Raw genomic sequence first — 13,359 nt, forward strand, 5'->3', positions numbered from 1 at the left:
GCAAATCAAAAATCTTTGAGGTTTTTATCAAACTGTCATGCTAAAAATTATGTCTACAATGTAGAGTAGCTTATGGCATGTACAGTATGTTTAAGTGCTATAGATAATACCAAATGTTGTTTTTCTAAATAGAAATATTTCTGTATCAATTAAGCAAGTGTCTGAGAAATACTATGTTGAACTTGTTGTTTTGTTTTTTTATTCAAAATCAGCAGCACTCTACATTGAAATTCTAGGGCAGCAACTGAGTCTTGAATTCTTGACAAGTTGCATTAGAAGAGAGCTTTCGCCTCAGGGAGAAATATCACACTTGAGGGCCACTTAGAAGGGCTTGATTGTGTTGGCTGTTCTACAGCAAGGGATAAGGCATTCCAGTGAAATTATGTCATGAGCTTAAAGAATGGAAACAAAAATGGGTTTGAGAGGTGATGGAGGGCATGGAGTAGGTCGCAGTGAGCGATGTAAGAGATGACTAGGGAAAATGGTGTTTGCGTGCATGTAAGGGGAATCAAGGCCAAGGGTAGGTTAAAGAACAGATTCAATAAACTGAGCAGCACTCCTTTGTACAGGAAGACATCCATGGCAGGTGGGTGTAGGTGGACTTTGTCATGAGGTCAAAGGAGTGAAGGGGGACTTAAGAATTGCATGGCAGTGCTTTCATTTCTTTTTATGATTACTACAGAAGTGAGCAGGGATTTGCCTCGCTACAACAAGTGAATGCCTCTGTCCACAATCCCATCTTTAGATATGGCACTTTCTGGAACATACTGACCTTTGAGGAATTGGGTGCTATGGTGTGTCTGAAAAGTATTTTAAGTTGTCCCTCTTCTGCATTCTTTCTTGCCCCATGTTTTCCCTTATGTATTCTGGCAGTGAGTGCTCCGAAACGACTCATGGAACCACAAAGCGTTAACAGAAATCACAATACACGTCACTATCGTGAGGCTTTGGCTCCTCTCATTCTCTCACCACCACTCTACTCTCCTCATGGACATCGATTCACCAAAATGTTTGGGGTGGCAAAAGTGACATCTCACTCATTTTCACACCCAGTGACATCACAGGCGTGTCCAACCTTGGACTTTCCACGGTCTCTTATTCACTGCTGATGTGTTATGTATGGAAAGGGCAAGAAATGGAAACCACAGAAAAGTAAACAAAGCTCTAAGGGCCCTCTTTTGTTTCTGTTCTTATCTCTCTCTCTCTCTTCATAAGCTGTGTCTGTGTGTGTGGTTGGGGGTAGGGGTAAACGTAGGGGGTGGGGGAAGGACTTTGCTAAAGTCACCAAAGGGCAAGCCGGAGTTGGAGGTCAAAAGGCAACCCACTGTAGCAGGTGCTTCCTCTGGGCACCCCCAAAGTGTCATCCATGTCTATCTCTCGCTTCCACTCTCTCTCAACCTCTTTGTCAGGAAACCGACACCGCTCTCGAGAGTGAAGCCTCTTTTCAGATTCGTTAATCATAAATTGCCCTGACGTATACAAACAAGTGAGAGCCGACGCATGCGCAAGTGAACGAAGAGCAGGCGGTGCAACAGAACAGGTGTTCTAATGCAATATTGTGTGCTCACCCGATATCCTCACCTTTTACCCCCGCCCCCGCGCTCCTGCTTACTGCTCTGCACTTCGACCTGTAAGGCTGTAAATTCAGTGCGTATTCAGTGCAGCCTGGATCAGTAGTGGCAGCGACGCTCCGGGCTCCGGCTATGTCCGGCTCGGGAGAAGCCTCAGACCAAGGTGTGCACTATGTGATTACACGTTTACAGCACAACTGAAGCCGTGCGTGTGTTGCTCGGGGTGATGACATTCACTTACAGACAAACAATGAGACGAATGGCAGAGAAAACAAGAATAGGTAGTGAACATACCACAGGCCCACTCTGTTAAACAACTTTAGTGGGGCATAAAAACATGAAAAGGGCAACATTCGAAGAATAACATACAACACATTCTGCAATAAAAAGTTACAATGTGATATGCATAAATTTTGACAATGGAAAAGCGCCAACAGCGTTGGTTGCGTTGTTGTACCTCGAAAGCATCTACAAATCTCGTTTTATTCTCTGTGTACAAACGGGATTCTGTAAGCACTGAAAACATGGTTTGGTGCTTATGGGGTAAAAAATATATCTGGCACCTCATATAAAAACTGCGAAGTTCTGTAGGCAATATAAAGCGTAACTTCAACGGACGATACCTTGCTGCGTATAGACAGCCTCTGACAGAGTACCAGGCTGAAACATCTGTAAATAGCACAGAAAACACCTGGCACTGAAAACCCAACCCTGGCACTGCTCTAACGTTCCGTGGAACTGTATAAACAATTCTCTGGCACCCCAAAGACACCAAACAGGCACCTTCTGGCCGTATAAGTAAACCTGTATTATGTCAACAATTTAGGACACTGCATACAGTAACTCTGGAACTACACCCTGCATAAATTCACACTGACCCTTGTAGTGAACGGCATTGCCCCCTGTTATGCAGGAACACTGCGCCCTGCACTGCTTGGCCAGTATTTCCTTTAGTGAAATAAAACCGTCCCAGCAGTGAATCGGCACTAGAATAGACCACGAGGTACATTTACAGAGCTCACACCAGTGCACGTGCACTGCCACCAGTAGTGATTCGGCATGGGTTCCTAAAGCGAGTAGACACCCCACTGCGCAGTTAACGGGCAGTGCTTCTTGTAGTGAACGTTGCCTGCCGTGCATGAGCACTGCTCCCTGCACTGCATTGGTGACAACGCTCCCTGAAGAGAGCGAGCACTGCTCTCCGCAATAAATGGACACTGCCATCCCGCGCTGACCCGTGGGTTTTCACTCACACTTTGCTGCTGCCCCTCTTCACCGGCTGCCTGATGGGGCTGCCAGCTGCTCCGGGCTCCTTCTGCTTCTGGCTCTGGAAGCCCCCCATGCTGCGGGCTCTGCAGTGGCTGTCACCGGACGAACGGTCGGTCGCTTCCCGTGCCGGACCACGGCCTGTGCGCCTCCCGCTCCTGCGTCTGCACTGCTGCAGAGCAGCTGCAGCATCTGCTCGTGGGACACACAGGGTTCTAGAGCGCTGCCAACTTCTCAGCCAATCACAGGAAGTCCCAGGGGCGGGTGAGCAGGGCGCGTGCACAGAGGACACCGCTTGTACTGGCAGCAGTCAGGGGAGACACATCCCTACGGCACTCCTGATAGCGAGAGGGCGAGAGGCAGAAGTGCAATTCACAGCAATCTAAGGGACTTTAGAAATACACACTTGAGACGAAGGAAGGACAAGTCCCAGCGTGGTTACTTCCGGGATTGCTGTACGCCACTAATAATGAAGATTGTCACTGCCAGACTGTATGCTTGCCTTGACTTCAAAAAGCTCTGTTTGCAAATCTCAGTGCATACCATGCTCTCCTGCTGATCATGAGGCGCACCCCTTTTCAGAATTCTAAAATGGGATTGCAAATGGATACTAATTCGGTATCTGGAAGTGGCATTTTGTAAGCTTCCCTTCCAAATACACAATTGGATTATAATGTATAAATGCTTTGAGGGCTGAAATACTTTCACAAAAATGTGATATTTTATTAACCCATTCGGATGCTCAATACTTTATTGTGTGAGCTATGATAATAATAATTAGAAATATTAAACCATTAGGAACAATTCATCATCTTTCTAAGGCATTCCACACCTCGAAAACCACGAAAGTGAGATGTAAAAAGCAATTCATCACCCTCTTATACGAGTAAGACTCTTAAATAATAAAATGTGCGGTGCCACAGGCGTAATAAAAATAATACAATGAGTTTCAGTAAAACATGTACATGTGAACTCTCCATAGGGCTAAAAAATGTGGGCGGGGAGGGCCAGGTTTGTACAACTCGCTGTGTACTAGGCTCATCATGACCTCATGGGCAAGTGGGGAACAGAACGTCATGGGCATGAGATCTTGTTACTCTAAAAATCGCATAAATATAGGAAGTCACTGGGGCAAATATCTCATAGTCCCACCGGAGACTTTAGTGACTACTTTACATTTCATGCAATTAACTCTGATAAAAAAGAGGCCGCAAATACTGTTGCCGTGCTTTCAGGGACAAGGTGCAAGGAAGAGTAAAATGAAGTAAAATTTCGTTAATACCTTGAGTACAAGTACATACGGTTGAGGCCAGGGCCTTTTGTGCCAGTTTTTAGTAAACGTTTTACTGGTAATGTGGATAACCTAAATCTTACATAGAGTGATCTATTCAGATCAGGATAAAGCTGTCCCATATACTGCCTGGACTTGCTGGAAGGTTTGTATTCCAGAAATTGTGTCAAGAGATCTCCCCCCTTGCTTTGCTTTCATGTTGGACCAGTATTTGTCCTTGATGCAGGCCACACTTTCAGGTGTCATCTTCTCAAGATTAGTCCAAAAGGACTAACATCACAAGGCCAGAAAGGTGTTTGCAACGTGACTATGGAAAAACCAAAGGAAATGATGGACGGAGTGTTGAACATTGCAAGCACTCACCCCCAGTCAACTGATCTGGGTTTAACCCATCACCGTTCTTTAGCCCACTCTGCCACCCCAGTTCAGACATGGCCATATGCAAATCAGTCTGACCCTGTGCCTCATGGGAACAGTCCAGCCCGAACTGCCAAGCCATGTCTTCCCTGGACCGGAAACAAGCTTCCTAGGACCGGTTTCTGGCATTTCAGCCGTCTTCAGCCAGGCTTGCTTGAATCCAGTGGCAAAGTGAGCAAGGGACTCACGTCTGAGCATACCCTGCCAACTTATGGCGAACAAAGCAAAAACCAAAGGAAATGATGGACGGAGTGTTGAACATGAACGTGACTATACCAGGGGAACTTCGTTATGCTACCAAATTTCCAGATTGCGCGTAAGGGTCTGCCAGCTGTGTGTTCACCCAGATCCATATCCAACACAATATGGGCTTAAGGGCTAGTGAAGTCATAATTGACCTCATTCCCAACTCCATTTGGAGGGGTAGCATAGGGGTCCCTGGACCTAGGGGCAAAATAAATCTGGTTTCAAGTCTCCCCATTCCGGATATAGTTTTGAACCCCCACAAATCTGACCCACACAAGCAAGTGGCCACAGCTTTGATTTGATAGGCTTGGAGGAACTGGGCAATTAATCTGTTGCCGCATTTCCTTGAAAATCTCAGTATAGCATTGGCGTACTGGGAGAGGGTAGCTTCATTTTTTGTGAGGTGCTTGGTCTAATGCAGCTTATCCTTAAACCTTATTCCTAAGTAGTCATAGTGATTGACCTTGAATAGGGGTTTGTCATATACCTTAAAAGTGCCCTTTAGGCTACTTTTGCTGTTTAGTACCATCAATTGAGTAACCCATTTCCAAAATGAAAGGTGTCCCCTTGCAACCTCTTCCACTTTGTGAATTAAACAATCAAGTTTGTTTAAGAGGAGGAAGGGGTCCAAGAACATTTCAAACAAAGCTTCTAGCCATGTAAGTTGAATGTTATAATGCGCGGGATTTCTGGGATAGCAATACAAACATTACAGTATCCAAGATGATGGCAGTTACAATGTTCACACTGTGAGACGAGCCTGGTTTGCTAAGATAAGATGAGTAGGAAAAAATGTAATAAAACAAGCAAAGGTAACAGTGGAAAACAAAGGGATGGGAAGGGGAGGTGGGGGAGGAGGGTATGGACAAAGCTTAGATGGAGTCTAGTGTTGCTGTTTAGTTACTAGGTTGAGTAGGCAGTAGTTGCACCACTTGATTGAATTAGCAGTGAGGGAAAAGTGCTGGAGGACCAAGTCTCTTTGGGAGGCAAGTACTGTCTCCTTAATGAGTTTTTGCTGCGGGGGAAGCTTTATGGGGGAACTCTCTCGGCCATCATAGCTGTTAAGCACTCTGGGTGCTTCTCAGGTCACCACCAAATGGAGTTTCCTAAGTCCTCTGGCCTCTTCCCTCTGCAGGGTGGTACCCTCAGCAGTACCCCATTTGAGGATAGGTCGAAACAAGGTAACCAGAGAGGGAGGAGAGGCTTTGATATTCCAGTGAGAAGTGTTTGCTCTCTTAGCAAGAATTAGAACTAGGTTGGTGAGTCAAAGCTGCTCGACCTTTTTAGAGTGCTTCTAAACGTCCAGCCCTATTAAAGGCCAGTTAAATGGAATTGACTTGGCTGTGATAGAAGAGAATGCATATACTATATAGTACCAAAAGGGTCCAGCAGCGGCTGGCAGGGAACAGGGGTGGCGGCGCGGGCGGGGTAAGGGAGGACCAAAATATAAAAAAATAGAAAACACTTACTTCCGTCTTCACAGCCGCCGGCCGCCATCTCTCCTCTGTTGCTTTGACCCAGAACCAGGAAGCAGTAGGAAGCATCCGGGCTCCCAGGCTCTCCTGAGCCAATCACAATGCTGCAATGCAGTGTTGTGATTGGTCTGAGCGCCACGGTTTGACACTCAGATGGGGACAGGGAGACTGGGCATGTTACCCACCAGGCTGTGTAATGCTAAGCGCTCATGACTGTTTGGCCGGTCCCAGACGGCCGGCCAAGCAGCGTTGTGCACTTAGTGTGCACAAACCACTCCTCCCCCTGTGCCACCAGCCCCGCCCGCCCCAACCCAGCCCAAATATACAAGAAATAAAATGTTAATAACTAAGTTATTATCATTTTATTTTTCCTGCTCTGAGAGCAATGGGGAAACGCTCCTCCGCCTTAGCGGAGAAGCCACCCATGAAAGGGTCTAAGGAGTGGACAGAACCGGAGCATGTGGTGTGAGTGTGAAGTTAGTCTTCTTTGCAAAGCAACGGGGGCAAGTGGGTGATGCTCGTGGAAAGTATTTATTAAGAGCTGTGGGAGAGATATAAACTCTATGTAGTATATAAAACTGTATGTACTTGAATTTGCTTTCTGGGTGATTGTGTGAGAAAATTATAGTGTGCGTGTCCATTCTGTGTCATTAAAGGCTCTACGTGCATCAGCTTCCCATTTGTCTCCAAGGGGACTTACTGTGGGGGATGCAAGAGGTATGAGGGCCTTATAAAACCATGAAATGCTTGGTAAATAGTGTTTTGTAGGAGAAATTGGCCCTTATGTAGGCTGAATTTATCCATGAGTTTGTCAAAAAGGAGCCATTGCTCCCGATCATATAGGTCACAGATGGTTCTTGTGCATCACTCCGGGGGTAGGTGCCCGGTAGTTAATAGTTCTGTGGGAATCGGTAGACCCGACAAAGGGATAGCCGAAGCATATGGAATTGCCACTTTGTAAGAGTAAGGTTCAAAGTGTAACATTGCTGGGCCACCCACAGAAGTTTAGGGTACGATTGCTGTCATTGACTAGTAGTAAGCAGAGGGGGTGTTCAGGTTCCATGGAAGAAACAGGGGTATCGCAGAGGTCTTCTCCTCAAGGGAGAAGCCAGAAAGTCATCTGGGCAGCCACTGGAGTTGAGACTTAAGATAATACAGTTTGAAGGGGGGCACACCCAGTCTGTCCTCTTCTGCTGAAAGTCAAAGCTGGGCAATGGCCACCCTTTGCTTCTGTTATGCCAAACAAGTTCTCCCAGTGATGAGATATATCCGGAGGTAGGGCTAGGGGAGCAGCGGGAGGACTGTCTTCTTGAAAAGGGCAATGTACCCAATCGGAGCTAGAGGAAGAGACTTCCAGAAGGGCACCTGTGATGTAGTGGATGTCACTGCTCTGGGTGAGATTGCCCCCCCAAGAGGTCCAAGTCTTTGTGGTATATCCTAATTCCTAAGTATCAGAAGATATGTCCTTCCTAGCCCAGATGATCCTACCCAATGTCCAGCTGGATCTGCGGAAGCCCAGGAGAAAGGGAAAGATACAAGACCTGGGCCAGTTCACTCAAACCAAGTGCTGCCTGATATGGAAATTCTGGAATATAGAATCACAGGAACACCACCAAGATACCTTGCTCACACCCCTGGAAAACCCAGCTGAGAGCCGCCTTGCCGAGCCATCCCACCTCGGAGAAGAGTTTAAATATTGCCCTTTTCTTTGATGCCTTCCCCTCCTCCCCCACAGAATTGACCAGTTTGCCACTAACAGTGACCCCCCTTTTGGAGAGGCTCGGACTCTGTACCCTCTTCTTCCACAATCACTATAGCTTTTCGAGGACAAATCTCAAAGGCCACAAACGACCAAAAACACGCTCATAGGAAAACAATCCTATTGGTATATGCAGGCACTTTACACTGCTAAATAAAATAAATAAAAACACAGATGATGTTAAGCAATACCTGAGCCCGTTATATTATGTATTGTCTATGCAGATTATAAAATAGAAGGCCATAACGAGTATCAGGACATGGTGGTGAGTTATTTCCTTTGACAACCCATCTGTGTGTCATGTGCTCCGCACCCGTCTCTCCACAAACGTGCAAGTACTGTGACACGCATGTTTTCTGTGGAATGCGGAAATCTGTGGCGTGAATGTTGCACAGATGTGCGCAATGCTAAATTTACCACAGATTGGTTTCATGTACCCTTCATGTGACAGAGACGTTGCGAAAATTCAGCCTTCGCTTGCAGCACGATGTCCTGCTTTAAATATAAATATGTGCCTGTGCCCAAAATTCTGGGTTGGAAGTTTTCCAATGGAAAATTAGTGTAATTTAAAGCAGCTGTGGTCCTTTTTAAGTGGATAGGGGTGAGAGGCCTTAAGTTGCAATGTGTGTGTAATTCAAGCTAATAATGCAAGAGGTAAGCTAAAATATTTGACGAAAGGTTAGCAAATGTAATCGCGTCTGAACATACTGTTGAGGATTAGCAAGGGTATTGGTGGTTGTGTGCAGTGCAGTGCCAAGTGTTAGCAGGTTTATTGTTTTCTCCTGTGCAAAGTGAATAGATCTCTTTACATCGCGGATTTTACTCCGTGATGCAAACACAACGTGGTTGTTACAACAACACGCAGCCGCGGTCGGTAGTAGGAGTAACTGCAGGGCGGTGACGTGGGGAGGGGGAGGGGCAGGGTGGGGGGTAGTAAACTATGGATTTCGGAGATTTACAGGTAAGTTAACATATAAATTAATAAAACGAATTTCGTTGCTTGCACTGCATCCCCAAATGCGATGCAGTGCACGCAACGAAATTCGTTTTATTAATTTATATGTTAACTTACCTGTAAACCTCCGTAATCTATAGTTTACTACCCCCCACCCTGCCCCTCCCCACGTCACCGCCCTGCAGTTAATCCTGCTACCGACCGCGGCTGACAACACGTTGTCACAACGCACTACCTTTACAATGCAAGTCGTTATAACGACTTGCGCTAGATGGCGCGCTGGACTTAGGAATAGTATGATTTACTATTCCAACTCCAGTATTTGCAACACTATGGAAAGTGTTGGAATAGTAAATCATACTGTTCCTTATCCTAGAGCACCATCTAGCGCAAGTCGTTGTAACAACCTGCGTTGTAAAGGTAGTGCGTTGTGACAACGAGGTCGTTGTAAAGACCGCGTTCTGTTTGCATCGCGGAGTAAAATCCGCGATGTAAACGTTGTTTCCAGTGCAGAGTGCTTTGTTGGTGATTTCATTACTGAACGAGCATTCTGATCAGGGTTGGCAGTGATTCATTTGAGCCATGGTTGCAGGTGCGGCCCACAGGCGCTCATTTTTTGATGACTGCCACTCATTTTTTTTCAACAAACTTTGATCTAGGCAAGAGAGAGAAAATCACATTGGGGGAAAGAAGGAGGAATTGAAAGATGGAAAAACAGAGACAAAGTCAGAAAGCAGGGATGAAAAAGAACCTGCAAGAGTGAGACAAAGGGTCAGGAAGTGACTGGTGGTGGACCAACAGAAGCAAAAAAAAAACCATCATTGTGATGGGTTTCACCTCACCAGCGACTGCCTCCAAAACTTGAGCCCATTCCCAGGACACTGCAAAAACCTTTTTCAATTCTTCAGCAACAAAATAATAATTTACAGCAACTTCAAGCCACAACTGGACCCAACAGGCCTGGCCAACTGCCTCCTGATCTTATTCAAATAACCAATGCTAACCACTTGGCCCATCATCATCATCAGAAGAAACTACTGTCACCATGAAATCCATCCTCTTAGAGCTTCATCGGACCCCTGCCCCCACCACATTTACTCCAGTGGACTGCAACTCATCAGTGCCACGCTCACACCCATTTTGAATGCCTCCACCTCTACCATGGCTTTTCCAGATGGTTGGAAACACGCAACTGTCATCCCATTGCTGAAGAAACCCTCCTAGGCAGATCTGGTTGTAAAGCCTTTCCACTATATCGCTCATAAAGCATGGAATGACCTGCCACTACACATAAAAGCCTCCTCCTCACTTCTTGAATTCCGCAAGAAGATGAAGACTTGGCTTTTCTAGTCGTCCCACTATGCCATAGGTTTGGCCAGACTCACATCTTCTCAGGGCCAGGATACCCTCCCGGGTGATGGTGTGCTCTACAAATCTGCATCATATAACATAATAACATTACAGCGGCATGAGGTAGGTACAAAACTAAACAGCAGTAGTATTTGATACCCGAAAATCAATAGCACTGGCCGCTGGCATCTGAGCAAATCTTTGGGCCCCAGTACTTATTCTTTTACATATTAAACACTGTTGGTTGGCATTCTTAGTAGTGGACGAGTAAGCTACTCACATTGGGCAAATGTGCTAAATGGTAGTAGTGCTAAGGGTCGTCAAATTTATGGGTGTACAGTTTGCAGGCTCAGAGCATTTTCTTGGCGCAAGAGTTCACTGAATGAATAATCCGGCTAATTTATATAACACACAAATATTGGATACAGCACTTTTTGAAATTCAAAAATGTAGCATTGGGGGATTAGCTTACTATGTGCAAATGTCAGATGAGCTTGAACACAGTTACTCAAAAGGGGAACTAAGCAGATGCCCGAATAGGAACATCAACAGAGGAAAGCGAAACAGTGAAACAAAGGAAAAAGGTGCTGTTAGGTACCTTTCGCCTCTTAGAGGATCTTCGTTCATGGACTGATGGAGAAATCCAGGTTTTGACTCTTCTGGTCTGCCAAAGGTAAGGGTGATCCATTCTAGTTGCCACTTTGCTCCAGAAGAAATCCCAGTGGAGGAAAAGACGAAAGGGCAAAACACCTCCAAAAAAGCAGTAGAATTCTAGGAAGAGATGTAAGGCTGAATGACTGGAGGGATCCAAGCAGAGGCTGGAACAGGAGACGAATGACAGAAATACAGGAAAGAAGACTAGAATAGCTGGATCAGGATAACCAGACAAAGCAGGTCCAATGAATACTAGGGCAGGAAGTATGAAGTGTTACAATGCAAGGAATTAGCTGGATAGACTACATTATATAGGGCCCCAAACAGGAAATTACAAAGAACCCATCATGGATTGGGAAAAGGTAATGGATGTGAATGCAGGGGTGACCATCTAGAGTTAGCCTTTATATGAATCCAAAATCCCTCCTTGGGAATTCTGGGAGTTGAGGAAATGGAGGCACTGATTCCATTCTCCGGAAGGAGTTCTCGCCATGACAGAGGCAGGGGCATGGCCACACTGGCGGGTCAGCCGCCGCGAGGTAAGTGTAGGAGTGCAATGCTGTAACCTGCTGGTGCATAGCCCACACTCCCCAACAGCATCCAGCAGTGCATCCCACTCCCCCAATAAGAATTTTAGCATCAAGCGGGATGAGAGTGGTGGAGCCACAGCTGCACCTGTTTATGAACAAACCACAAACAAAAGCCTAATATTGTTCAAGACATAAATCAATGACACTGAAAGCAATGGTTATAAAAGGGTTTTTACAAACCTGCTAAGAAATAGGGAGTATTTCTTATATTTGTGGTCTGAAAGAAATGTGTTAATCTCTGGTATGATCCGGGTGGTATGCAGACATTACCTGAGTTTATGGTTGTATCTGGCTGACTTTAATTTGACTTGGTGTTGTTTGTATACTGGAGGAAGGCAATATATTGTTGGAGAACTCCAAGTGGCTCTATGTAGAGAGTGAAGAGCATGAGGTGAGTATGAAGAACCATGAGAAGCCTCAAATGAAAGCCTGAGGTGAGGACATAGAACACAAAAAGTTAAGAAACTGTCTTCTGCTGGGACATGGAGGTCGGGGCCACTGGAATTATGCAGCAGTGGAGCAAATTGAGGAGAAAAGTTGATTAAATTATATAACAAGAAAAGGCAACATTTGCAGCATAAGGCGGCACAATCTGCAATGGTATTACTGCATTCTTTTTAATTTTTACACAGGATAACACTGAAATTCACCTTATTAGGACCAATTTAGTACCCAAATAAGCAGTAAGGAACTAAAAGATGACAAGTAAACATTTGTGAAGGGCCTTCCTCACAGTAGGAAGACTTGTTGCCATGTTTTTAGAAACTTTTGATTCATTTGAGCAAGAAACAATGTTTTTGTTATTGTTAAAAACTGTAGACTATGCATCAGATGATGGATTATGTGGCAAATGCAGCAAAACCATAATTGTTCGAAGTTATCGTAGCAGATAACCGAGATTGTAAAAGATCGCTGACTTGGCAAGGAGGATTAGAAAACAGATGTTTCCCTTGTTAGTGATCCTAGGAGCACTGACGGCCATTTCAATAGTTGATACCCCAATGGTGTCACATGGCGGAAACAAGATTGGTTGAATTGGAGCAGTTTGTGGCGGTCACGGGCTCTTAGAGCTGGTTGTGTAGGGTGTTGCCAAGGAAGGAGGGGGGGGGGAGATGCCTGTATTGAATAGAGAGGACAAACTCCCAAGTACTAAGGATGTAATGATTGACAAGAGGAGGATGCGGCCATCAAAGAATGTTGCTTTTATTGAGTTTAAGATGCACAAAAGTGAATGGATTTGGCTCCAAATAGAACCCAAAACAATCCTAGGTCTGGCCACTGCTTTTTCCATAGCCCAAGCCAAATTACAGTGACTCAAGCATGGAAGCAAAACCAATCAATCAAGGTTCAGAAAGACTGACCATGCAATGCTCTTAATGCACAGGTATAATACCCCAAAATCCTCCACTTAAAGAAAGGGCTTTCCAAATACAACTTTCAACAGAGGTAAAACAAGAATTCCAATGTTGGCTCAATCACATGCAAACATGGAATTGAAGAGTCATCTTCGGTCAAGTACCAGATCTGATGATCAAATCAGATTCCATTCATTTCAGCTGGGGTATGGGGAGATAACATACGAGGCAGCTCGTATCAGTAAAGCTATTGGTTCATATGAACTATCTAGAGTAGCTAGATGGATGTTTTGCAATCAGTTATTTTCGGTCCCAAACTTCTCACTGCTGTATCCTTCTAAAAATGACAATGTTTCCGCAGTACAATATGCCAACCACTTAGACAAAATGAGATCCCGTCTCCTAGTGGAAATAGCCAAGGAGTTTTGGA

The 13,359-nt window shown here is 45.3% G+C and overlaps 1 protein-coding gene across 8 annotated transcripts in view; it reads right to left on the reverse strand.

Moving 5' to 3' along the window:
- Positions 1-13,359, reverse strand: part of TACC1 (transforming acidic coiled-coil containing protein 1) — a 622,392-nt gene that overhangs the window by 472,743 nt on the left and 136,290 nt on the right. For 2 of the 8 annotated variants that reach the window (XM_085633917.1, XM_085633920.1), the window contains exon 1: positions 2,825-3,103. The exons of 2 other annotated variants lie outside the window; for them this stretch is intronic. In XM_085633917.1, coding sequence (XP_085490043.1) covers positions 2,825-2,913 — 89 coding nt within the window. In that variant the 5' untranslated portion in view covers positions 2,914-3,103. Of the gene's footprint in view, positions 1-2,824; positions 3,132-13,359 lie in introns of those variants that run through there. 4 more of the 8 variants (XM_085633919.1, XM_085633913.1, XM_085633915.1 and 1 more) reach the window with 4 other exon arrangements.

The sequence above is a fragment of the Triturus cristatus genome, chromosome 11 (assembly GCF_964204655.1).
Source record: "Triturus cristatus chromosome 11, aTriCri1.1, whole genome shotgun sequence".
NCBI classification, from domain to species: domain Eukaryota; kingdom Metazoa; phylum Chordata; class Amphibia; order Caudata; family Salamandridae; genus Triturus; species Triturus cristatus.